Here is a 25818-nt window from a genome sequence, read left to right as displayed (position 1 = left end):
CCACTGGAGAGTCTCCACCTGCCCCCCCACTGGAGAGAGTCTCCCCTAATTCTAAAATCTAATCCTGCAGCAATTTTACCAGTTTTGGTAAATAGTGAAATTTCCCCCAATTCCCTCTGTCGGTCTTGCTCCTCTCATCAATTCTACCACCACCCTCAAGTACCCCAAGTCAGCCCCTCCCACTGAGGAGAACACAACCACTGAGGTTCCTTTTTCCCTTACTAGCTCCACCCACCCATTCTACAGCCACCCCATTGGTTCCTAGTGCTCTAATCCCACCCTTTCATTTAACCACACCCCTCATTTCCAATCTCTCCCCCCCCCGTTGTCACCCTTCCCCACAGCTGCGCCTCTTGAAATGATCTGCACCCCCTTGTTGTTACTTGACCACGTAACCTGCACCCAAATTCTGACCCCAGCTTGTCCCCTACTCACTGGCTTCCCATCAGGTCCAGGCTGCCCTGGTTCTCCAGGAGACCCCTGAAAATAATCAGATATTTTTAAATTTTACACTTCATCCTGTTAGTTGTAGACAATGAGTACACACCAGATTTACTATAAACAAAATCACAATCCATTCAATTCTATGTTCATTCATATTAATAACCCAGACCAGCCTGTTAGCATAGGTCAGGGGCAACAAGCTTACCGAAAACCCATCTCGTCCCTTCTCACCCTGGTCACCTCTCTCGCCCTTCTCCCCACGTGATCCTTCTGCCCCCTACAGGACAAACATGAGCACTGCATGAGGACACGTCTGCACATCTCAGTGTGAGTGTAAATACCTGGGGCAGAGGAAGGACCACTCACCTTGTCCCCTTTGGAGCCTGCTGGTCCCTGGAGCCCTGGCTCCCCCTGCAGGAGACCAGAGACACTCCGTGAGGCACATATCACACACACTGATAACACCATTGCAATCATCACTGATACTGCTCCTGCCACCATTCCTGGTATTATAAAACTGTAACTGCTGTAACTTACTGATCACACTACTGCCACTGTTACTGCTGATAATATTCTACCTACTGCTAATAATAACAATAACTGGGTTATGAAAAACCTTTTGCATTGGTCATTGAATGTTCAAACTACAACTGTCTGAAAGCAACACCCTCACAACAGTCCATCCAAGAACTGCCCCTCCTGCCCCTATCCTGAGCCCAGTGAATGACTCTCACCTTCTGTCCAGGCAGTCCAGGTAGCCCCTTCTCTCCTGGGAGCCCTGCGCTAGACATATCCACAGGATCCCCCTGGAACACAACAGGCAGAGACGACAAGTGTTTTCAGCTCCCTTGCCTGAATATTTACAGCAGAACTCTGATCAGTCAAACCAATGGGCACTGACAGCTTTGTGTAACTCATGTCTCAAGACATCAGTTATACACTGTAAGTCACAGCATGTATATTTTGTAGAATCACCGCAGGGGGATGTGTGTGACATGAGGACCACTGCGTCCTACAGGTGCCAGCTGTGATAAAACACAGGTTTGACTTCTGTCTCCAGCAGCTCAGCCCCTCATGCAAGGAAGCGACCAGACAGAGAAGACAGAAAAGGTCTACATTAAGTGGTGTTTCTGTTTTCTAAAATGATGCTGTCACAGAACAACTTTCAGATGAGCGATTCCCCCAAACTAGGGAATCATGCAATGTGTTGTGGGTTGCATATTCATATTGTCTGTTCCCATTGTAACAAGGCCCCTTTCACTAACAGAAAACTCAATTTGTTGTCTTTTTCAATTTTTAGACACAAATTCTTCTGAGGCACCAGCAGACACAGTGGATTCCCCTGGCTGTGTCACAGAGCTGTAGCTGCACAGCGCAACTTACTCTTCTACATTTCACACTGTCGACTGCTATCTCTACAAGTGCCGGGCACCAGGATGGAGATTCTCGCTTTACTGTCTGCAGACCAGAGCACCTATTCAATATGATGATGAAAAGCTGCACGACAGGCTCTTTGAGGAGAGAAAGTATAACAGGCAGAGGACAGGCTCAGACTGCTGGACAGGAAAGCTGTTTGGGGTGCAGAGGGGTCTCACCTTGGGTCCTGGGAGGCCAGGGGGCCCAGCCTGGCCATCTTTTCCCTGAAACACAGAAAGTAATCAAGTCCTGCATTTCCAAACATAGGAGCATGACGACAGACAGCACAAGCAGGAGCCACCTTCATCATTCCGGTGTTTATAAAAGTACAGTACAGGAAATTCTACATAAAATCTCCCAAATTTCAGACGAAACTTGTTTTTGAAAATGCAGGTAGAATGTGTAGAGTGCCGCATGAAATTGCTCATAAAGTCCCTACTGGTGATGTGTCCTACTTTGTCTCCCATGATCAGTATAGCCCTCTCTAATGTGCCATTTGTTTAATACAATTCAACTGTGCCTAATGACATTCCATTGTGCTTAGTATATCAGAGTGTACCTAGTATAGCAGAGTGTATCATCTCTCCTGTCTGGGATAGTTATAGGTACAAGCTATCCTGTGTGGGACAGTTACAGGTGTAGTAGGCTGACAGTGTCTCCTCTCAGGATGTCTGGGGTGTGAGTGCGCAGTGGCTCAGTCCAGGCAGTCAGAAGTGAAGCAGCTGTACTCACCGCACTGCCTTTCTCCCCTTTCTCTCCACGCTCCCCCTAAAAACACACATAGACAAACACACAGCACCGTGAGGATACACACACACAGCACTGAGAGAACACACACACACACAGAGCACTGAGAGAACACACACACACAGAGCTGTGAGGATACACACTCAGCACTGAGAGAACACACACACACAGAGAACTGTGAGGTACACACACAGCACTGAGAGAACACACACACAAACACACACACAGAGCTGTGAGGTACACACACAGCACTGAGAGAACAAACACACACAGAGCTGTGAGGATACACACACAGCACTGAGAGAACACACACACACACAGAGCTGTGAGGATACACACATAGCACTGAGAGAACACACACACACAGAACTGTGAGGATACACACAGCACTGAGAGAACACACACACACAGAGCTGTGAGGATACACACACAGCAATGAGAGAACACACACACAGAGCTGTGAGGATACACACACACAGCACTGAGAGAACACACACACAGAGAACTGTGAGGTACACACACAGCACTGAGAGAACACACACACACACAGAGCTGTGAGGATACACACACCGCACTGAGAGAACACACAGAGCTGTGAGGATACACACACAGGACTGAGAGAACACACACACAGAGCTGTGAGGATACACACTCAGCACTGAGAGAACACACACACAGAGCTGTGAGGATACACACACAGCACTGAGAGAACACACACACAGAGCTGTGAGGATACACACACAGCACTGAGAGAACACACACACACAGAGCTGTGAGGATACACACACAGCACTGAGAGAACACACACACAGAGCTGTGAGGATACACACACAGCACTGAGAGAACACACACACAGAGAGAACTGTGAGGTACACACACAGCACTGAGAGAACACACACACACACAGAGCTGTGAGGATACACACACAGCACTGAGAGAACACACACAGAGAGAACTGTGAGGTACACACACAGCACTGAGAGAACACACACACACAGAGTTGTGAGGATACACACACAGCACTGAGAGAACACACACACACAGAGCTTTGAGGATACACACTAAGCACTGAGAGAACACACACACACAGAGCTGTGAGGATACACACACAGCACTGAGAGAACACACACACACAGAGCTGTGAGGATACACACAGCACTGAGAGAACACACACACACACAGAGCTGTGAGGATACACACAGCACTGAGAGAACACACACACAGAGAGAACTGTGAGGTACACACACAGCACTGAGAGAACACACACACAGAGAGAACTGTGAGGTACACACACAGCACTGAGAGAACACACACACACAGAGCTTTGAGGATACACACTAAGCACTGAGAGAACACACACACACACAGAGCTTTGAGGATACACACTAAGCACTGAGAGAACACACACACACAGAGCTGTGAGGATACACACACAGCACTGAGAGAACACACACACACAGAGCTGTGAGGTACACACACAGCACTGAGAGAACACACACACACAGAGCTGTGAGGATACACACTCAGCACTGAGAGAACACACACACACATAGAGCTGTGAGGATACACACACAGCACTAAGACAGAAGAGGCAGACAAACAAAAAACACCAGATAACAGATGATAGAGAGGAGAGAGGAAAGGGGAACAAGAGAGGAGGGAGAGAGGAGACAAGTAGGACAGACGGCAGGACAGAAGAAGAAGGGAAAGACAGAAGGAATTAAAAAGTCCCAGAAGAAAGGGACAAATGTGTAGAAGAACAGAAAGAACTGCAGTCTTTACTAGGTCACTCAGAAAATAATGAAGATCTCAGGGAAATAAAGGAGCTGAAGTTAGCAGGAGACTAAGGGAGAGAGCAGCTCCCCTCTCACCTTGTCGCCTGGTCGCCCCGCCTCGCCCAGCTCCCCTGCCCGTCCTGGGACCCCAGGGATGCCTGGCTTGCCTGGGTCCCCTGCCTGTCCTGGGGGCCCCTCTGGGCCACGCTCCCCAATAGCACGACCTGGGGGTCCCTGTGGCCCAGGCGGCCCGGCCTCACCTGGCTCCCCTTTCTGGCCTCTGTCTCCCAAGTCACCGCGAGGACCCTGAAACACAGACAGCAGCCTGGCTGATCTCCACCTGACCTCTCTGACCAGTGGATCAGTACCACTCAGCCTGGCCCTGCCTGATCAGTACCACTCAGTCCAGCCCAGCCTGATCTCCACCTGATCTCTCTGACTATCGGATCAGTACCACTCAGTCTGGCCCAACCTGATCTCCACCTGACCTCTCTGACTATCGGATCAGTACCACTTAATCCAGCCTGATACTCTCCAGCCTGATCCCCACCTGACCTCTCTGACTATCGGATCAGTACAACAGACAGAACCATCAGTCCAGTTCATCTGGCCCCAAAAACACTCCTGCACTGAAGGCGCTTGACAGAATGCAGTTTTCTATATACAGTATATTCATTCACAGAAAACTAGTAAAGGAGTTTTACCAGCTGCAGGGCTCTTGAGCACACTGTACTGGCAGGGCAGAGAGAGAGACTGTGCAGAACCATTACTGCGTGTCCGCTGCTGTGATTGGACGGGTCGGGCAGGTCCAGGAGAGGAGGCGCTCACAGAGCACGCCCCGCTCCGTTGGCCTGGCACTGCAGCGGGATCGTAACGGACCTGCTGTCTGTGCGGCCCAGCTGTGCTGGGCTGAGCTGTCACTGCAGTGGGTGGACGAGTAGAGACCTGAGCTCGACTGTGGTCAGCAGCTCGAGGACGCACCTGGACCACTGAGGACTGACCACGGCCGGAGCAGAGGCGCATCTCTAACCTGTGGCCCAGGAGGGCCTCTGTCTCCTGTGTTGCCCTTCTCCCCTTTCGCCCCCTTCTTCACTTCCTTCACCCTCTCTTCCTGCTTCTCGTCCACCACCAGCTTCAGATGCAGGATCTGGAATGAAGGAGAATCCATCACAGACGCCAGCTTTAACACGGAGGGCAGGCAGAGCAGCTGGGTTAGCAAGCCGGTCTGGGGGCTTCTGGCATCCACAGAGTTATTTCAGGAACTCCTAAAACAGAGGAACCTACCTCAATTCCATATTCAGACAGGGCTTTTTTGACATCCTGAAATAAAACAGAAATAAAACCGACTCAGAAAACTGACCAAAGACAGTGCTGTCTGTTTAATCACCCACCCCTTCCGTTTTCCCTGCATCAGGGATTTCCTCTTACCACTGATGTCCCAGGCCGGCCAGGTGTCCCATCCTCACCGGGGTCCCCCTGCGGAGCACAAGCACCCAGACAGTGAGCAAAGACGCCGCGCAGACAGATGCAGCACACAGCCTCGCCGACAGACCACAGCGCACACGGGCCACTAGCCGCGCAGACAGACCACAGCGCACACGGGCCACTGGCCGCGCAGACAGACCACAGCGCACACGGGCCGCTGGCCGCGCAGACAGACCACAGCGCACACGGGCCGCTGGCCTCGCCGACAGACCACAGCGCACACGGGCCGCTGGCCGCGCAGACAGACCACAGCGCACACGGGGCGCTGGCCGCGCAGACAGACCACAGCGCACACGGGCCGCTGGCCGCGCAGACAGACCACAGCGCACACGGGCCGCTGGCCGCGCAGACAGACCACAGCGCACACGGGCCGCTGGCCTCGCCGACAGACCACAGCGCACACGGGCCGCTGGCCGCGCAGACAGACCACAGCGCACACGGGCCGCTGGCCGCGCAGACAGACCACAGCGCACACGGGGCGCTGGCCGCGCAGACAGACCACAGCGCACACGGGCCGCTGGCCGCGCAGACAGACCACAGCGCACACGGGCCGCTGGCCTCGCCCACAGACCACAGCGCACACGGGCCGCTGGCCTCGCAGACAGACCACAGCGCACACGGGCCGCTGGCCGCGCAGACAGACCACAGCGCACACGGGCCGCTGGCCGCGCAGACAGACCACAGCGCACACGGGGCGCTGGCCGCGCAGACAGACCACAGCGCACACGGGGCGCTGGCCGCGCAGACAGACCACAGCGCACATGGGCCGCTGGCCCCGCCCACAGACCACAGCGCACACGGGCCGCTGGCCGCGCAGACAGACCACAGCGCACACGGGCCGCTGGCCGCGCAGACAGACCACAGCGCACTTGTGCACATAACAAATAAACTGAACTGAACTGAGTCTCCCCTCCAGGTTCAAGACATTAAATTAGATCTGTCTTGCTGCAGGTGTGAGGCTCACCCCGCAGCTGACAGGCAGGGACTCCACACTCTGTAACGCACTGTCTCTGGGGGCTAAAAGGGTAAACTGCCCACCTGCTTGACCACGGACCAGGCCTTTCGCTCCTGGGGCAGCAAAGAGCCGTATCTGCTGGGAGCTCTACGGCAGAGGTAGGGACTAGTGTCGAAAGCTAAGGAAGGACTGACAGATGGACAGACACTCACCGCATCTCCCTTGGGACCTGGGGCTCCCTTTTCACCCTGAAAACACAGAGACACCCGTCAGCCAGGCCTGGCCACAGCGCCGTCACTGGACATGTACTGAACCAACACTCCTCTTGCATGAGAAGCACAGTCACAGGCAGGCACTGCCGAGAAATGGTCAGTGGACTCAACGTGTGACAGCCGGGTGCACACAGGCACAGACTTACTCTGGGACCGGCAGTGCCAGGAACTCCTGGGATTCCCTGCAGGACAGAGAGAGAAGAGGACAGTGGATGAGACACAGGCTCAGGACAGAGCCGGAGAACGAGATGGAGGGAAACAGCGAGGAAGGCAAAGCAGTGCGGTCCACCTTGCTTGTCCGCGTTCTCCGTGTCTAATCGATCGAAGGATCTGATCCAGCAACCTCATGAAGGGCTGCAGAGAGCCGACCGTTTATTGGGTGACTCACCGGAGTGCCAGGGGGACCCTGAGGTCCTGGGATAGATGTGGATTCCCCTCCTTTCACGTAGACTGTCTACAGGGGGAGACAGAGGGAAGGACATGAAGCAAAGGAGACAACAGGCAGACAGACATACAGGTGAGACAGAGAGGAAGAGATTAGCTGGCTTACAGAAGGACAACAGTGACACCTTCACAGACAGGCTCGTTAACTGCGCTTAGATCTCTCACTCAATTAGGAGACAAAAAGGGGCAGGGAGAGAGAGAAGAAACAGACAAGAAAGTAAGATTTGCGGGGCAGCAGGCAGGAAGAGACGGACAGACAGACTTGAGGCACAGGGACGATGGGAGGAGAGCACAGTCTTACCTGTCCAGGAGGTCCAGGATTGCCAGGGACTCCAGGGAGACCAGAGGAGCCCGGAGGACCTGCAGGCCCCACCTCCCCCCTTTCTCCTTTCACCCCATCCCGACCCTGAAACACAGACACTGATCACAGCCTGCACACCTGAGAGAGAGAGGAGAGACAAGAGAGAGCGGAGAGAGTAGAGAGAGACAGGAGTGAGGGGAGAGAGAGAGGAAAGAGAGTGGAGAGAGAGGAGAGAGCAGAGAGAGAGACAGGAGAGAGGGGAGGGGAGAGAGACAGGACAGGAGGGAGTGGAGAAAGAGTGGAGAGAGACAGGAGAAAGTGGAGAAAGAAACAGAGAAAGAGACATGATGGAAGAGAGAGAGAGGAGACGGGAGAAAGAGAGATGGGAGAGAGTGGGTAGCACAGGGATTATAATCTGCAGAAAGGAAAAGAGCAAAACAGCAAAGTAGTAAAGAGAAAAGAAGACCATCTGATAAAGGCAGAGGGAGAATGAATCATTCTTAACAGAGAGAGAAGACACGCGTGAGGAATAAAGTGACCAAGATCAGGAGTGGAGGAGAGACTGACCACAGTGCTAAGAAAGAGAAATGGAGGGAGAGGGCAGTCTGTCACAGGATAACACTCACATCTCTCCCAGGGCTTCCTGCCTCCCCTTTATCACCCTGAAAAGACACAACACAGGGCTCAGACACTGCCTCAGGGCACAGAGCGCAACACAGGGCCCAGACACTGTGTCAGGGCACAGAGCGCAACACAGGGCCCAGACACTGCGTCAGGGCACAGAGCGCAACACAGGGCTCAGACACTGCGTCAGGGCACAGAGCGCAACACAGGGCTCAGACACTGCGTCAGGGCACAGAGCGCAACACAGGGCCCAGACACTGCGTCAGGGCACAGAGCGCAACACAGGGCCCAGACACTGCGTCAGGGCACAGAGCGCAACACAGGGCCCAGACACTGCGTCAGGGCACAGAGCGCAACACAGGGCCCAGACACTGCGTCAGGGCACAGAGCGCAACACAGGACTTATTTAGCTACAGTTTAAAGAGCCTGAATGATTAAAAAATAACATGTTTCACCCTCATTTCAGAAAACCTCTGGAGAAGCACTAACCTTCCTTCCATCTTCCCCAGGAGTGCCGTCCTCGCCCTGCACACAGACACACGTGTTACACAGGACAAACAACACGCAGCCTCCCGAGACTGTCCCGGGTCAGAGGGCACAGAGTTCCCTTGTTCCCTAGGCCCACAGCCCAGCTATCTCACCGCTCACTTGTGGTGCTGGTCCCAGTCTACTGGAACCCAAGTGCCGGTGATGATATCTGAGGGGTGTAGGAACATGACTCCTGCGTCTTTGTTGGTCAGGCTTAAGGCCAGACACACAGACTTGGAAAGGACAGGGTAGGAGCATCTGGGCACAAACTGGACCTCTTTCCCTGCCTCCGAGTGCACACATGGGCTTGACACTGGGATGTCTGCATGTACTGTATGAGCAATAAACCTAAATATAACCTCTTTGAATGAAAATATATATTCATGAAGATGGGCAGGTCAGGGTTCAGATCTGGGTGCTGCTGGGCGCTGGTGCCACTCACACACCTGCACATCCTGCTGTGACCAGAACCAGCCTCCAGACTTTCTTAATGAAAACCCCAGAGAGGTGCGAGTTTAACTGATTCATACGCTACAGCAAGAAGCAGCCCGTCAGTGGTGCTGCCCTGGAAAAGGTACGAGGAACGAGGGGACTGGAGGAGCTGCCGTGCTGACAGCGAGGAAACAAGAGCTACAGCTGTGCCAGACTGTCTTTCCTGTTTCCCATGTGACACACCCCAAGACGTTGTGTTTCTTTTCTTCTCTTTTCAGCAGGGAATAAACCTTTACTTGTTCCTTTGCAGCCTGCGCATGCTGACGCAGCTCCTGCTTGAACTACTGTCTTTCCTGGTGCTGTTTAACAGTTGAATCAGCGACACAGAAGAATGGACAGGCCACCGCGGCCTCATGCTATATGTGTTGCCTAATAAACTGAGTTTATCGGAGTAGAATTTATTCCAAATTTGGCAAAAGAAGGTGCAGCACTGATCCAGGACTGGTGCTGGAACAAGAGGCATTAATTCAAAGCAAAAGAGAAGACCAGGAGTCTGGAGTAGAACAGGGGTCTGTAGCTCAGTAGATCGGGAGTGGGACTGAGACTGGAATCGCCTTTTGGGAAACTAGGGGAGTAATCAGGGCTCAGCAGAGATCACCCCTGCCTCCATGACAACAGGACACAATCAAAAGGTTGAAGGAACAGGAGCTGTGAGACTCACATTCTTCCCAGGCTGTCCAGGCTTCCCGTCCTCACCCAGTTTTCCCTGGAAACATAACAAGAATAAAGATTAACCGAAGAGAAGCAAGAGATGTGTTTTGTCCTTCATTGTAAGAACATAAGAAAAAAAGAAGAATCAATCTTGCCAGTTCAGAAATTTGTACTTAATTGAGCCGAGGAAAATAAAGTGGAAAAACAATTTGAATTTTGTATTTGATATATTTTTAAACTGCATGTGTTTCCCTGGCTGGGAAGGGCCAGTGTCCCAGCAGACGACACCAGGTTCCCTGCTGGTGACAGGCGGAGATGAGCAGGCAGCTGTATGGGACACAGCTCAGGAGTGATCAGGGGGACCAGGGATTAACAAGGGTGTCCAGCCAGCAATACTCACAGGTGAGCCCTGATTCCCAGGGGGCCCCGCAGGCCCAGGAGGTCCCTGCTCCCCCCGCAGCCCTGGGAGACCCTGAAAGAGAGTGAATGTGCTCAGATCAAAGTTCACAGACACAAACTTTCAGACAGCGATTATGAGGCAGACAAGATGTCATGTTACTGATTGACAGCTCCAGTCAGCTCCGGGCCTCAGGAGCTGCAGGAGCTCAGGAGCTGAGGTGTTGCAGGAGTTGCAGGAGCTGAGGAGCTGAGGAGCTGGGGGTCTGTGCTCCCCTGAGCCCTCCACCCCCTGGCTGTCAGGGATGGACAGTAACGTCAGAGAAAGCCAGAGGGAACTCCACTCACATCCCGACCAGGGTCCCCCTGCTTCCCCGGATCTCCCTGGAAAGAGAAAGAGAGGTCAGGACCGTTCAGTCTGCTGTGCCGTAGTGACCGCTCACTCTGGTCACAGTGCACTGTACTGACCCTCAGGCCTGCGGGTCCCGGAGAGCCTGGCTTGCCATCCAGTCCATTGCGCCCATCCAGGCCTGGAGGCCCGCGATCTCCCTGCAGAGACACACACACTGAGCACCTGATCACACTATCATACACACCCGCAAACTGGCGTGGGCCGGCCTCAGTCTCATCCACAGTGTGGTCTGAGAAGGGCTGTCGCAGCCCCAGGAGAACGCCAGCCTGTCACACCTGTCACACCTGTCACAGCAACAGGAACAGCCAGTTGCTCTCAGCAGGTGGCCTGCTGCAGGGATCCTGCGGCCCAGGACACTGCTGTGCAGGGTGGTGCTCAGTCAGGGGGCGGACTCGCTCCCCGGAAACAGATGGTGCACAACAGCCTGGCTGGCAGCTGCTGTTGCTCAGCGCCCGCCATGCTGTGCCTCATCCCACTGGGAATCTGCAGTCAGGGAACAGGATCCGGTGGAATGAAGGACAGCAGGAAGAGCCGATCAGCCAGCCAGTGTCGTGGCAGCTGCAGAGCACGCAGAGGGTGCACAGTCTGACGGCCTGCTGGCTCTGGTAGGACTGTAACCTCACGACAGGCAGACAACACAACACTGCAAATCCTTTAATCAAGTGTATCCTGCTTCCCACACATGGTGCTACGCCGTGCTCCCCTGTCTCATTGCACCTTCGCTAGGCTTTACCATAATCTTCAGTATGTAAACATATATAGATATACATCTACACAGACATACATTAAGAATAATAGGCTACATAATAAAATCCTTAACAGGGAGAATGTTTTAGAAATTCCTCAAGCAGTTTCTTGTTGCTGTGGTCATTACATCCTTATCACCAAGATGAAGAACCAGGTGTTGTGACCTGTTGTTTTCTGTTCTGACAGGTGAAAACACAGATATCCATCAGACTCATTCACTACATATGATATGGCCAGCAACCATATCACTCTGCAACTCACCACTGGCAACCCACTGAAGCTAAGCAGGTATGAGCCTGGTCAGTACCTGGATGGGAGACCTCCTGGGAAAAAACTAAGGTTGCTGCTGGAAGAAGTGTTAGTGGGGCCAGCAGGGGGCACTCACCCTGCAGTCCATGTGGGTCCTAATGCCCCAGTATAGTGATGGGGACGCTACACTGTAAACAGGCGCCGTCCTTCGGATGAGACATAAAACCGAGGTCCTGACTCTCTGTGGTCATTAAAAATCCCAGGGCATTTCTCGAAAAGAGTAGGGATATAACCCTGGCGCCCTGGCCAAATTTCCCATTGGCCCTTACCAATCACGGCCTCCTAAAAATCTCCATCTATGGATTTACTCATTACTCTGCTCTCCTCCCCACTGATAGCTGATGTGTGGTGAGCGTTCTGGTGCACTATGGGTGCCATCGCATCATCCAGGTGGATGCTGCACATTGGTGGTGGTTGAGGGGAGTCCCCATTACCTGTAAAGCACTTTGAGTGGAGTGTCCAGAAACTTATTGCTTATTATTAAACTTATTACTACTGCATCCCCTGAGTGAAAAAAGACTGTGCTGGGAAACAGAGACCCCCAGTGGCACACTGCAGAACTGCAGGTGTGTTGAGCCGTGTGTTTAACCAGTCAAATATTTTCAAAACTTATAATGAACAATAATCATCTTACCTTCTCACCTGGGCTACCTCTGTCCCCTGTGTCACCCTATAATAGAATATAATAAGAATACAATGTAAAGTCACACACAGAAATCTTTCAAGAGCTGACCTGTGCAAACACAGCAGATAAACTAATATGGAAATATGGAATATATGAACAGATAGATAGTGTCAGGTACTCAGGAGAAGCAAAACATGCAGAAGCTCAGAGAGGAAGATTGAGAGAGACAAAGAAAACTGGACAGGTCCAGATCTGTAGAGAGAGAGCTGGTCAGGTCCAGATCTGCAGACAGAGAGAGAGCTGGTCAGGTCCAGATCTGCAGACAGAGAGAGAGCTGGACAGGTCCAGATCTGTAGAGAGAGAGCTGGTCAGGTCCAGATCTGCAGACAGAGAGAGAGCTGGACAGGTCCAGATCTGCAGACACAGAGAAAGGTGGACAGTGGAATAATCTGTAGACACAGAGAGAGGTGCTACTCTCTCTTGCTCTCACAGTTCAGTGTTTACTCACCCTGGGCCCTGGCTGACCTCTCGGTCCTTCAAGCCCCTGCAGAAACAAACAGACTCAGCTCAGACCAAAGTTCACATTACAATGTAATAACACCTCTCACCTTACAGCACACACAGCTATAGGTATACAGTACACAAACACCTCACCTTACAGCACACAAGCTGGACACACCCCACACAGAACAACACACACAGTTACGCACACACCTCACCGTACAGAACACACAGCTACAGGTATACACAACACACCTCACCTTACAGCACACACAGCTACAGGTATACACACAACACACTTCACCTTACAGCACACACAGCTACAGGTATACACACAACACACCTCACTGTACAGAACACACAACTACAGGTATACACACAACACACCTCACCGTACAGAACACACAGCTACAGGTATACACAACACACCTCACCTTACAGCACACACAGCTACAGGTATACACACAACACACTTCACCTTACAGCACACACAGCTATATGTATACACACACAACTCACCTTACAGCACACAAACTGGACACACCACACACAGAACAGTACACACACACACCACATAAAACAGCAAAAAAAGATGATGAAGATTATGATCATTATAATTATTAGTATACTCAAATTATTATATTGTATTACAATATTCATGGCACTGTTACTCATTTCACCGAAGTCACGCCAGGCTGTGGAAATGAAGATGCGTACATGCCAGAGCGACTGTTCGGCTCATTGGCTGGGATTTCTCTGGACTGGAAGGCAGGCCGGAGTGAATAAAGCACAGAGTTCACAGAAAGGTGCAGAGGCATACAGCCATACAGAACAAGACAGAGAGCGCTCACTCGTTCACCAGGTTGCCCAGGGGGACCCGATTCCCCCTTCTGACCTTTGGCCCCGTGCTCCCCAGGATCACCAGGGTCGCCCTGGAAGAAAAACATGAAGACATTCAGGAAATGACATCGTGGTAGGTGTGCAAGACCGGAATAAAGATCATGGTCTGGCTTTCTCTTTCCTCCTCCTCTGGGCCAGAAGCAGGAGGCTCTTCATTTCTAGTGCAGAAGACCGGCTCCCCTACCTTTTCCCCCCTGTCGCCCTTCAGCTCTCTCTCCAGGTCAATCTGCCAGAGAAGGGAGACACAGTGAGTGAGTGCGGAGAGGAGAAGGGAGACACAGTGAGTGAGTGCGGAGAGGAGAAAGGAGACACAGCAGGTAAATAGGAAAAGGAAAGGGGAGACACAAGAGGTGAGCAATGAGAGGAGAGGGGAGACACAGCTGGGGCACAGAGAGAGAGAGGCGACACTCAACAGGCAGCAATGACTTAGTCCAGCTTGTCTTGCTGTGAATCTCATGCCTCCACAGTAGGTCTGTAAGCATTTTATTATTTTTTTTCTTTCTGGATAAACCGGGGTCTCTGCTGCAAGAGAGCCCAGATTAGAGGGGTCACCCAGACAGAGCTGGATGAGAGCCCGGGGCAGGAGAGCTGAACACACAGGTCTTGAGACGAGCGAAGCGGGGGACTCACCACCCTGCCTGGGGGGCCGGGAGGGCCCTCTGGGCCCTAGAAGAGGGAGAAACAAGAGGGTTAATTAACGCAGAGCACCCCTACAGCCGTTCTGAATAAAGGCTGTCCCAGACTCCACCGCACTGTAAGTGTTTCTTTAACTAAAGGCTTTCGACTTTAAACATTGTCCCTGGACTTGAATTCTCACGTCAGGAAGGGTTTAGAATGAATGTCCTGTGGCTGGGCTCAGGCAGCAGCCCTGCACGGCAAACAGAGCGAGCGCCCCCTGGTGCTCTGGAGGTGCAGTACTTGGGATCCTGAATATCTGCCTCTCCAGACGAGCCTGCTGTGGAAAGGCTGATTCTCACCCGGTCTCCCTTCTCTCCTCTGGAGCCAGCAGGTCCTGGGCTGCCCTGTGGGGAGAGACAGGCAGCAGGTAGTTGAGGTCATCGCTGGCACTACTATGACTAACTGTCTATCAGCATTCGTGTTTAAGCCAATGTCTGATTAGGGGCTCACATTTCGTCCGTTTTCTCCAGGGTCGCCTACGTCACCCTTCTCTCCCGGACGACCCGGCTGTCCTGCCAACCCCTGAAAAGGCAGAGGAGAACCAATCAGAGCAGCCCAGGGGATGCAACTGTCCAATCAGCAAGCACCATGCGCCACAGAGAGGTCGTGGTCTTTTTGTCTGACATGAAATACGTTGTCATTCGACAGCTGGAAGACAGAATCCTCACTTCGCCTAAAATCAGACGGCTTTCCCGATTACACTTTCCTCCAAACACACACAGCCCCTGCTTGGCGCATTCCTTTTCAGGCACTGTGGCCTCAGGGCCTCAGAGCAGGGCACGAGCTGGCAGCGCGAGGAGACACCTGGGCACGACTACGGACTCCTCTCGCTCCCAGGTGCGGAGGCGAAGCAGAGCCGCTGGGAGGAAGCTGAGCTCCCCAGGGTGTCCTGCAGTGCCAGCTGGAAGAGGACATGGCCCAGGCTTCACCCTGCTGCGTGCGTGGGTACAACAGCTGACTCCCACTGACTCTGTGATCCTACAGCTCTCTGGATAAACCCGTCAGCTGAGGAGAGAGACTCCTCTCAGCCGAGGAGATGAGCTCTACGGACAGACGTAACGAACTTCGACAACAGTCCCTGGCTGTGGCGGCGGTTCCCAGTGAAAAGGACCCCTCGGCATGGAGAGACCTGATGGGTGAACTGGGGAGCTGGTTCTTGTACCGCAGTGAGTCTGTCAGATGTACCACACACCCTCTAGACCCGAACAGCCTCAGACTTCTACACCATCCGAGGCTACAGAATGAGCTCAGGAGTCCTGCACATGCGTACAGCTCGTTTATTTCTTGGACAACAGGAAGACACTCACCCTCAGGCCCCTCTCTCCCGGCTTCCCTGGCAAGCCCATCTCACCCTGGAAACAAAGGCACAGCGGTTAGACAGCAGAGCCCAGGACAGCCTGGCACTGAGGCCCCAGCCAGCTAAATGTAGAAACCCCAGACCAGATCTGGGCCAGGGACTGCAGCGCTGCATTTTACCCCTCTGTGTGTGAACGTCGCTCAGTCCATGAATGGCCAAGCCCTTGGATTGCTTTACAAATAAACACACAACACATAGCAAAGAAGCAGGGTGCTTACCGGGGTGCCCTCGTCCCCCTTGTCTCCTTTCTCCCCCTGCAGAGAAAAACAAGACAGCAGTCAGTCAGCTGGCAGGCAGGTCAGTGTAGGTGACTCAGAGCACACAGAGGTGGACAGAGGTGACACTGTCATGGCTGCAGTGGGAGAAGCTGAGACTGACGAGCTGACAGTGGTTTTTCCAGAGGTCTGCAGTAGGACAGTATCTCTCACCTCTTTTCCTCTGAGTCCAATCTGTCCTGGAGGACCTGCCCTGCCTGGCTCCCCCCTCTCTCCTGGATCTCCAGGGTCACCCTGTAGCACAGCAGCAACACACGGAGATACACTGAGACAACAGCAACACACTGAGACACACTGAGACAAACTCATACAGCTGCAACACACTGACACAACAGCAACACACTGACACAAACTGACACAGCAGCAACACACTGACACAAACTGACACAGCAGCAACACACTGAGACATTAACACTGACACTACACATTCTCGCACAACGACATACTGGGGCACACTGGGACAGTACTGGGGCACACTGGGACAGTACTGGGGCACACTGGGACAAACTGACACAGCAGTAACACACTGAGACACTAACCCTGACACTACACACTCTCGCACACTGGTACAGGCCTGCACACACTCTCGCAAAACGACACACTGGGGAACACTGGGACAGTACTGGAACAGTACTGGGACACACTGGGACAGTGCTGCACACACATACAATTCCACACAGAACCCAGGAAACTCACCTTCACTCCAGGTCTCCCTGTCAGGCCGATGTTCCCCTGCAGAGGGATGGGATACGCACAGATTACACTCTGTATGGGTGTGGCACTGAATTCCCAGCATATTCCCAGTAATATAAACCAGCAAAGAGTTAGAAAAACTGGAAATCATACAGCAAAGCAATTTATTAACACACTGCAGCTATGAGGCTTCAGCCTCTAGCACAGTTCTGCTTGTGCACCTGTCTCCCCCGAACACCTCAGGAGACGTGTGTTATCTTTTCCTGGTGTATAAACAGCATACTGATTCTGTTCAAGTACCAGTATAGAGACAAACTCACCCTCTCTCCCTGTTCGCCTTTGGGTCCAGGCTGTCCTGGGACACCGTAGCCTGGTGAGCCCTGTGTTCACACAGACAGGACAGTCAACACCATACTGCGCTGTTCGTACAACATAATTACTCTAATTACTTGGCCTCCTCTTCTTTGAAAACGTATGATTTGCAAGCAAAAGAATTCTGCCCAACAGGCTTACTTGAGTTGCATTATCTAACAGATTTAAGGATTTCATCAAGCCATTTATTGAAGAATCCCAGAGTATGAGTTTCAACAACATGGCTGGGCAGTTTGTTTCACACACCCACAACCCTTTATGTAAATAAGTGTCTCCCATTCTCAGTCTTAAAGGCACCTTCTTGTGGCTTTCTCTTTTTTCCATTCTTACATGTTCTAACTCATGGTCAAGCAAGCACAGCTTCCACAGAGAGCAGCTCCTCTCCTACTGAAGCTCTTAGCTTGGAGAGCAGTGTCATCAGACAGGAAGTTATACTGGAGAGCCGAACTCTCACACTGCTGCTGCTGCTGAAACACAGAACTCATGTCCTTAGAACTGAACCAAAGAGTCAGAGAGCAGAGCTCTGAGTTATCAACTTCTAAATAAAGTGAAACTCAGAAAATCCCCCAGCACCTCATTTGGTAAATAAATATCAAGCTCCTCAAATACCCCAGAGCCTGACACAGCAGGGCAGGAGGCCGTGACGTTGTCAGCTCTGTCGAGAGCTTCCAGCAGAAGGCGACACAGAGCACTTCAACCTCAGGGACCAACTCACTTTTTCACCTTTCTCCGCGGGGTCACCCTTCACACCTTTGGGGCCCTCTGGCCCTGGCAGTCCCCGTTCACCCTGAAAGAGAGGGGGGGCAGAGAGGGAATGTGAGAGAAAGAGGTGGAGGCAGAGGCGAGCAGAACAGAGGGAGGGAGGCAGACATGTGCTTTATCTTGTTTTCTCAATGCGCACTAACAGGGTGAGACAACTGCTCAGAACAATGAAGAGTGTAGAACAGGTCAGTACCTTGTCTCCTTTGTTCCCTGCTGGCCCTTGAATCTGTGAGGACAACAGATAACACCAGTGTGAAAATGACAGCAAAGGCACTTTCCTTATTTGAGAAAAACAATGAATTCTCCAGTAGACTCACAGCTCTTCCAGGCTCTCCACGAGCTCCTTCATTACCCTGGAGACAGGACAAGGAAGAGACAGAGGAGGAGGAAGAAGAGGAGGGAGAGAGGACATGGTCAGTGTCACTTTGTGACAGACATTACTGAAACATTAGAGCAAGAGCTCAGCAGATCATGTGAAACACGACACAGTCTGGCCTGAGAGACACACTGGAAATAAAGCACAATCTCATCATACCTTCTCTCCCGACTGGCCTCCGGGCCCAGGCAAGCCCTGGACAGAACAGAGACCACAGAGCATCGTTAACACACAGCAGACAGCTCTGGAGCGCAGACACTGAGCCACCTCAATAATAATAATAATAATAATAATAATAATAATAAAAAACTCACTCTGAGTCCTGGAGGCCCAGGTGCACCAGCTTTTCCTGACTCCCCCTGGAAGAAACAGCACCACCCAGTGGTAACTTGTAGGTATTGCACCCTCCTACTCACCCACCAGCCTGAAGCTCAGACAGATGCTGCAGACTCACTCACAGGCCTGTGCACTGAGAGCTGATTGCTGTAATTCCGTATGAGGGTGCATTTTACATTCATCTTCAGTTTTATAGGATATTTATTGTGACACAGAAAAGTTTTCCTCTCGATCCAAAAACACCACTAGACTTGTTTCATTCTAGCTGAGCTCTCAGTTAATTCTTATTCAATTGTTTTTATTAGCTGTCTACCATTAAACGGGCATAGGTTTTAAGATAAATACTTAAAAGGTTCAATTCTTAAAAGTGTTTTGAAATCTGTCGCTGTCACGGTTTAAAAACAATTTTTTTTTTGAGTCGTGACCTGGAGCTGCTGGATGAGATATGCAGACGGAGTGGGCAGCGCTGGGCAGTGTCCTTACCTTCTCCCCTGGAGGTCCAGACGGGCCCCTCTCTCCCTGGAACACACACAAGGCAACAGCGTGAGCCTGAGCCCCACTGCCACCCCACCCCGGACACGCGGGACAGCAGCGGAGAAGGAGACCCTGTCGGTCTCTGAAACACGGGTAAGAGGAGGGTCTGGTGACTCACTCTGTCGCCCTGGATCCCTGGCTCACCCGCCTGCCCTCTGTCACCCTGAGCATGGAGAGAGGCGAGTGGTGGAGGTTAGTGTGGTTAGTAAGAGGTTAGTAAAATCATACACCGTTGAGCTCAGACACACAGACATGGACTCAGACAGACAGACAGACAGACAGACAGACAGACAGACAGACAGACATGGACTCAGCACACACACAGACACACACACACACACACACACACACACACACACACACACACACACAGAGAGCACTTCTCTCGAGGGGCAGTAACTCACCTTAGGGCCGCTGTCTCCTGGAGGTCCCCGCGGGCCCTGAGGAACAGAGCACACTGTCAGCACAGCAGTGTGAGAGAGGACAGGGGACAGAGTGTCACAGCGGTGTGAGAGAGGAGTGTCACAGCGGTGTCACAGCAGTGTGAGAGAGGACAGGGGACAGAGTGTCACAGCAGTGTGAGAGAGGACAGAAGCAGACAGAAGGAACAGGACTAGATCAGCAGAAGGACGGGAGAAGAAGACTTCAGAAATGCTGAAGACGGCTCGTACCCGGTCCCCTGGCTCTCCTGCACGCCCTGCCATCCCTGGTAACCCCTCTCCTGCGTCTCCCTGGAACAGATGGGCGCAGAGGCAGCAGTGAGTCCAGGGCCACAGCAGTGGCCACCCAGCCCTGCTACAGGACTGCGGCAGAACCACACCGCTTTACCAACAGCAACACGGCCCGAGCCAAGACCCCTGCAGCCCTGTACTCCCCAGGCCTGGGTCTCCAGGGAGCAGAGTCCCAGCTCGACGGCCCGGCTGGCGCTCGCTCACCTTGTCTCCTTTCGCCCCTGCCTCTCCAGCGGGCCCACGGGGTCCGGGGCTTCCTGTGGCTCCAGGGGGCCCCTGAGGAACAGACACAAGTCCAGCGTCAGTTAGCAGCTCTGCCAGCTGAGGGGGCGAGTCAGCTGCAGGAATCGCTCGCGCCCGGGGCAGCGGTCAGGCTCGTCAGCCCGCAGTGTAACTGGCTGCGGAGCCCGATGAGAGAGAAGGTCAGTACTCACAGGCAGTCCGCGCTCCCCCTTCACGGCCTCGCCGCTCCCCACGCCCGGGGGGCCCTGCCACACAGGGAGAGACGCTCATGACACACGGCCCCACACCGCCGCCCTTCAGGGTGATGCAAGCTTAGTGTGCTGATCAAACCTGCTGCAGTGTCATTGCCCAGAGAAACTGTAGGTGGTAAAGATTTCACTAACTGAATAATATCTAATTGTTCCGGAGTGTGGGGGGGGTCACGTGGGGTTTTGGTATGTATAAGAGCGTGTCTGTACACCAGAAGGGTAGCAGCTGTGTCAGTTACCATCTGAGCCACATCTTTTTTTATGAAGGAGACGGTTTTGATTTGTTTATCATTTTGTGTCACGCCTTAATAAATCAACTAAGTCAAGAGACTCCCAGGTGTATAGGTGTGATATTCCCCAGTGTGGGATCCTGCACACAGGCCAGGAGAGGAGAGATCAACTAGGGCTGATCCTGCAGATGCCGTTTCTTAAATAGCTCATGTATTATTGTAACCACTGGAAACCATTTCCACATCAGCTCTACAGGGACTCAGTACAGCCTTGATTGCTATAGCCTGTTATAAACTGACTTTTACTAACCTTTTTGTGACTAAAATATTTTAGGGCACATTAAGGCAGATATCACAGCCTTCTACTCAGACAAACCAAGAAGGAAAATTCACTTCAAAAACATCTAGTGAACTGATTAATAAAACACTAGTCAAAATGAGAAAAATCATAAAAACAACCATATCTTCATGTGGGTGAATCCCTTAATTAATCCTGAAAAAGTCAACATCCCAGTGATCCTGTCATCATCAAGAAATCGGTCAATCCCTCACTGCAATAAAGGTCTAACAGCGCCCCCTGCTGAGGGAAACGAGAACTGCTTCTCGGATCACACAGACGAGGGCAGCCAGTCTTGTTCTGGGGGAGCCCCAGTTTCACTGGCAGCTCCCCCAGGTTTCCACCCTGTCCTGTGGGCCACTGAAGGCGCTGAAGACGCTCGCCTGGAGGCACAGGCAGCAGCCCCTGCAGAGAGGAGCCCGAGAGGGGACAGGCTACAGGACAGGGCTGGATTGTGGCTCATTTTCAATATCACAGGTGTACAGTTTATTTATTTATCATGAAAAGATCTGTTTTTATAATTTGCTGGTAGTCTTGCACTTTTCCACATTTTTACTGACTTATGCAACAAATATCAAACCTCCTCTAAACCCAGCTTTCAGTTAGTGTGCCGAGGGCAGAAATAAATCTGAAGCCGACTGTATGTGGCCGACATGAGCAAAATAGTTACTAAATTATCGAGATTATCCATCACACAACCCACACACACAAGGGGGAAAACCAGGAGAAGATTCCCAGTTAATAAAACAGAAAAAATGTGACTCACCCTCTCACCCCTCTCTCCTTTCTCTCCCTGCAAAGACAGGAAAGGCATCAAGTTCACTGGCACCAGAAACATTCCGTAACACACCAGCACTGGGAATGAAGCAGACTCTGCTGGCTCAGACCTCCGACAGCACACACCCACGAGAGCCCAGAGCTGTAGCAGAAGCCCCCTCACACAACCTCATACCCCCCCAGAGCCCACAGCTGCAGCACACACCCCCTCATACCCCCCAGAGCCCAGAGCTGCAGCAGACACCCCTTCACACCCCCTCACAGCTCCTCAGGGTCCCCCAGAGCTGCAGCAGACACCCCCTCACACCTCCTCAGGGTCCCCCAGAGCTGCAGCAGACACCCCCTCACACCCCCTCACAGCTCCTCAGGTCCCCCAGGGCTGCAGCAGACACCCCCTTACACCCCCCAGACCCCAGAGCTGCAGCAGATACCCCCTCACACCACCTCACACCCACCAGGGTCCCCCAGATCTGCAGCAGATACCTTCTCATACAACCTCACAGACCCCAGGGTCCCCCAGAGCTGCAGCAGATACCCCCTCACACCCCCTCACAGCCCCCCAGAGACCAGCGAAAGGTTCCAACCTTGACTGAGACCCCTGGGCTGCCTGATAACCCTGGCTGGCCTGGCGATCCTGGAGGTCCCTGTGGCCCAGTGGCCCCTCTTGCTCCTTCAGCTCCTGGGCGCCCAGGAATGCCCTGCAAATTCACGACTCAGAGTCACCCGACACAGCCAGTGCACTGCTGCTACACAGCCAGGCCACACTGCAGCCAGTGCACTGCTGCTACACAGCCAGGCCACACTGCAGCCAGTGCACTGCTGCTACACAGCCAGGCCACACTGCAGCCAGTGCACTGCTGCTACACAGCCAGGCCACACTGCAGCCAGTGCACTGCTGCTACACAGCCAGGCCACACTGCAGTCAGTGCACTGCTGCTACACAGCCAGGCCACACTGCAGCCAGTGCACTGCTGCTACACAGCCAGGCCACACTGCAGTCAGTGGCTGCAGCAGTCACATCACACTGCAGACACTGCACAGTCACATCACACTGCAGACACTGCACAGTCACATCACACTGCAGGCATTACTTGTGCAGGCAATCTCAAATACATTTTCTGCCATGCTGTTTGATGTACCTGGCCGAATGAGCCCAGCTAGGCTCCACATGTGCTTCCCTGTGTCCATCCGGGACCGGTCACTCACCTGCAGGCCTGGAAGTCCAGGTTCTCCTTTACGCCCAGGCAGTCCACCCCCAATTGCCACACCTGGATCCCCCTGCAGGAATCCGGAACTCCGTTACAGCAGTGGACAACCTCACTGGGAAGCCAGTGGGATACTGGGAGCACTTGGATTGCAGCCAGTGTTCCTGCCTCTGGAAAGTTACTGTGGCTCAGGGGATGCTGATAAAGCACTGGTAGTCAGGCTGCATGTTTTCAGAAACACCAGCATGGGAATATAGCTAGATATGCTGCTTCACCTCTAGTGTGATGAGATTATGGTAACTGTGGGAACACTGGCACAACCTGCAGGAGAAACATTAAGGACACTGCTACAGTACATCTCTAGGAAAGTTCATCGGACATTACTATCCAGCCTAGAGTGGGAATGGTACCAGGATACTGGGAAGTCATTACAAGAATGAGGGCTTTAGGAAGTTACAGAACAGAACTGCCCACAGGCCTGGTTCTGACCCACTCACCTTTTCACCCTTTTCGCCCGTCAATCCCACTGGCCCTGGAGCACCCTGCCCCCCCTGTAATAACAGAAAAGAAGAGCACAAGAACATTGTGTTTTAGTGCAAATTTACAGCAAAGGTAACAGGCTTGAAATATCCACCTGTAACCAGCAGCAGGAAAAAACTCAAGCAGATCAAAATCTTTTGGAGCATGTAAATTAATAAACGTGGCTGAAACTCACAGGATCTCCTCTGCCTCCAGGTAAGCCCTGACTGCCCTGCAAAACAACAGAGGTAAAGAGAGTCACCTTGCAGCCAATAGAAACAGAGCACGAATGAAGAGATCCCACCCACTCATATCTGGATCCGCCCTCACCCCGCCTTTGCCCTGCCCTCAGCCCAGCCCCGGTCAGTACTCACAGGAAGTCCAGGTGGCCCCGGATTCCCCGGTCGTCCAGGCGAACCAGGTGCCCCACTCAGTCCCGGGAAACCCTGACGAGAGAGGGAACAGTGATTCAGACTTCACTGTACGACCCCCTCCATAAACACTTGAATGCTGTCGTATGGCTGACATAATGACATCTAGTCTTATTAGAAGTAATGTACCCTTTCAACACTGTCTCTACTATGCTACACTTTTCATTCAAACACTCCGCTGGTATTAAAACACACTCACCCTCTCTCCCTTCTCCCCAGGCTGCCCGGTCTGAGACCCCTCGCTGTGCCCTGGCAACCCTGGGGGCCCCGGGGGGCCACGTGTTCCATCCCTTCCTGGAAGACCATCTCGACCCTGAAATACAGACAGGCAGCAACACAGACACAGACGGAAGCAACAGCACAGATACAGGCAGCAGCAACACAGCACAGACACAGGAGGAAGCAATACACAGACGCAAGAGGTAGCAACACAGACACAGATACCCAGTCAAATACACATAAAGATATACACACAATTGCATATAGACAAACAGAAACACAAAAATAGAACTATGTTAATGAGGTAACTGCAGTCCATTAAGAAATTCACAGTAACCCCAGCCCCATGTCTTTCATGTACTTGTGCATTTTGTTAAAACCACTGTTTAACTGGGAGACGGACGATCACTCACAGGCTCTCCTTTCTGCCCATCAATCCCGTCTCTGCCTTTCTTTCCCTGAAGGAGAGATCAATACAGCCCATCACTGATCCACAGAATCAATTAAATCCCAAAATCAGGAAGTGATCGACCAATATGCTCCACGTTCCAGAATCAAAACACACTTTTAATAATCATTTTAACTGCAGTGTCGTAAGAGCAGCAGTGGCTGAACACGGACAGCTTCCGCCTCATGAATCAGTGATTCTGAACGTGGTTTAAAGAGAGAAACAGGAGAACGGGGCTCCTTACCTTTTCACCTGGTTCTCCTTTCTCACCCTGCAAGAGCAAAGGGGATAAAGAATGTCAGACAGCCACAGACAGGGGGCGCTGTTTCCTTTGCAGCACCTACAGAGGAACTACAAACATCCCGGCAGAACACAATACTAGACGTGACGCCACGACACAGACACCCAACACAACACACAACACAACACACCCCATTTTACAGCCTGGCCACAAGCACCAGACATCCAACGCACTTTCCGAAATGACGGGACACTGATGCCTCCATGCTGACTCACCCGTGGACACTGCACTGTGCACTGCTCCGGCCTGGGCACCTGCAACACAGACAGCCTTCACTGCAGCCTCCTCCCCCCCCGGCCAGCTGCCCCCTTCGAATCACCCCTCTCTCAGGCCACATCCGTCGTTCTACTGTCACGTGCCTCCGCCAGCCGACCCCCTCTGCCCCCCTTGAACTTGTAACTCCCTCTAGCCCCTGCTCAACAGCCCTCCAGCAGGGCGCTCCCACGCTCGGGTTCGAGTGCAAACAGAGGGTAAGAGGGGGCTCTGTTATGCTGCTGCGGAAGTAGGAGTAACAATGGAAAAAGTGTCTAGAAAATGAAAGAATCACTCTCCCCCGTGGGGGTCGGGGGTGATAAAGCCAGTTTATTTGAGGAAAGGTCTCCTGGGGGTCCTGGAATCTGGAGGGTTAGTTTGATGCTTTTCTATTCTGTTTCCATGCACTCAGATACCCAGCCTGTCAGCCAATCAGATCCCTCTCCTGCATGACCTCCCTGAGAGGTCAC

General features: G+C 52.6%; 1 protein-coding gene across 1 annotated transcript in view; it reads right to left on the bottom strand.

Annotated features, from left to right (window-relative positions):
* col7a1 (collagen, type VII, alpha 1) overlaps positions 1–25818 on the bottom strand; it is a 69986-nt gene that overhangs the window by 19072 nt on the left and 25096 nt on the right. Inside the window, exons 36-88 of the mRNA XM_088917415.1 lie at positions 25312–25350; positions 25040–25066; positions 24761–24805; positions 24328–24441; positions 24072–24143; positions 23894–23929; positions 23676–23729; positions 23180–23251; positions 22558–22671; positions 21963–21989; positions 20573–20626; positions 20343–20414; positions 20079–20138; positions 19812–19847; positions 19526–19570; positions 19357–19392; positions 18852–18896; positions 18697–18732; positions 18479–18514; positions 18355–18387; positions 18115–18186; positions 17348–17407; positions 17031–17066; positions 16488–16568; positions 16278–16313; positions 16010–16054; positions 15153–15224; positions 15002–15046; positions 14655–14690; positions 14209–14250; positions 13976–14056; positions 13132–13167; positions 12633–12668; positions 10999–11079; positions 10879–10914; positions 10535–10606; positions 10145–10189; positions 8953–8988; positions 8466–8501; positions 7840–7944; positions 7483–7548; positions 7241–7276; positions 7035–7070; positions 5811–5858; positions 5667–5702; positions 5413–5529; positions 4479–4688; positions 2593–2628; positions 2040–2084; positions 1179–1250; positions 811–855; positions 650–721; positions 436–480 (exon numbers count right to left, since the gene is read on the bottom strand). Coding sequence (XP_088773541.1) covers positions 436–480; positions 650–721; positions 811–855; positions 1179–1250; positions 2040–2084; positions 2593–2628; positions 4479–4688; positions 5413–5529; positions 5667–5702; positions 5811–5858; positions 7035–7070; positions 7241–7276; positions 7483–7548; positions 7840–7944; positions 8466–8501; positions 8953–8988; positions 10145–10189; positions 10535–10606; positions 10879–10914; positions 10999–11079; positions 12633–12668; positions 13132–13167; positions 13976–14056; positions 14209–14250; positions 14655–14690; positions 15002–15046; positions 15153–15224; positions 16010–16054; positions 16278–16313; positions 16488–16568; positions 17031–17066; positions 17348–17407; positions 18115–18186; positions 18355–18387; positions 18479–18514; positions 18697–18732; positions 18852–18896; positions 19357–19392; positions 19526–19570; positions 19812–19847; positions 20079–20138; positions 20343–20414; positions 20573–20626; positions 21963–21989; positions 22558–22671; positions 23180–23251; positions 23676–23729; positions 23894–23929; positions 24072–24143; positions 24328–24441; positions 24761–24805; positions 25040–25066; positions 25312–25350 — 3006 coding nt within the window. The remainder of the gene's footprint in view (positions 1–435; positions 481–649; positions 722–810; positions 856–1178; positions 1251–2039; positions 2085–2592; positions 2629–4478; positions 4689–5412; positions 5530–5666; positions 5703–5810; positions 5859–7034; positions 7071–7240; positions 7277–7482; positions 7549–7839; positions 7945–8465; positions 8502–8952; positions 8989–10144; positions 10190–10534; positions 10607–10878; positions 10915–10998; positions 11080–12632; positions 12669–13131; positions 13168–13975; positions 14057–14208; positions 14251–14654; positions 14691–15001; positions 15047–15152; positions 15225–16009; positions 16055–16277; positions 16314–16487; positions 16569–17030; positions 17067–17347; positions 17408–18114; positions 18187–18354; positions 18388–18478; positions 18515–18696; positions 18733–18851; positions 18897–19356; positions 19393–19525; positions 19571–19811; positions 19848–20078; positions 20139–20342; positions 20415–20572; positions 20627–21962; positions 21990–22557; positions 22672–23179; positions 23252–23675; positions 23730–23893; positions 23930–24071; positions 24144–24327; positions 24442–24760; positions 24806–25039; positions 25067–25311; positions 25351–25818) is intronic.

This window comes from Atractosteus spatula, chromosome 5 (assembly GCF_055471065.1).
Source record: "Atractosteus spatula isolate fAtrSpa1 chromosome 5, fAtrSpa1.hap1, whole genome shotgun sequence".
NCBI lineage: Eukaryota > Metazoa > Chordata > Actinopteri > Semionotiformes > Lepisosteidae > Atractosteus > Atractosteus spatula.
Note: the sequence above shows the minus strand (reverse complement) of the source record. Positions and strands in the feature narration are given on the sequence as shown.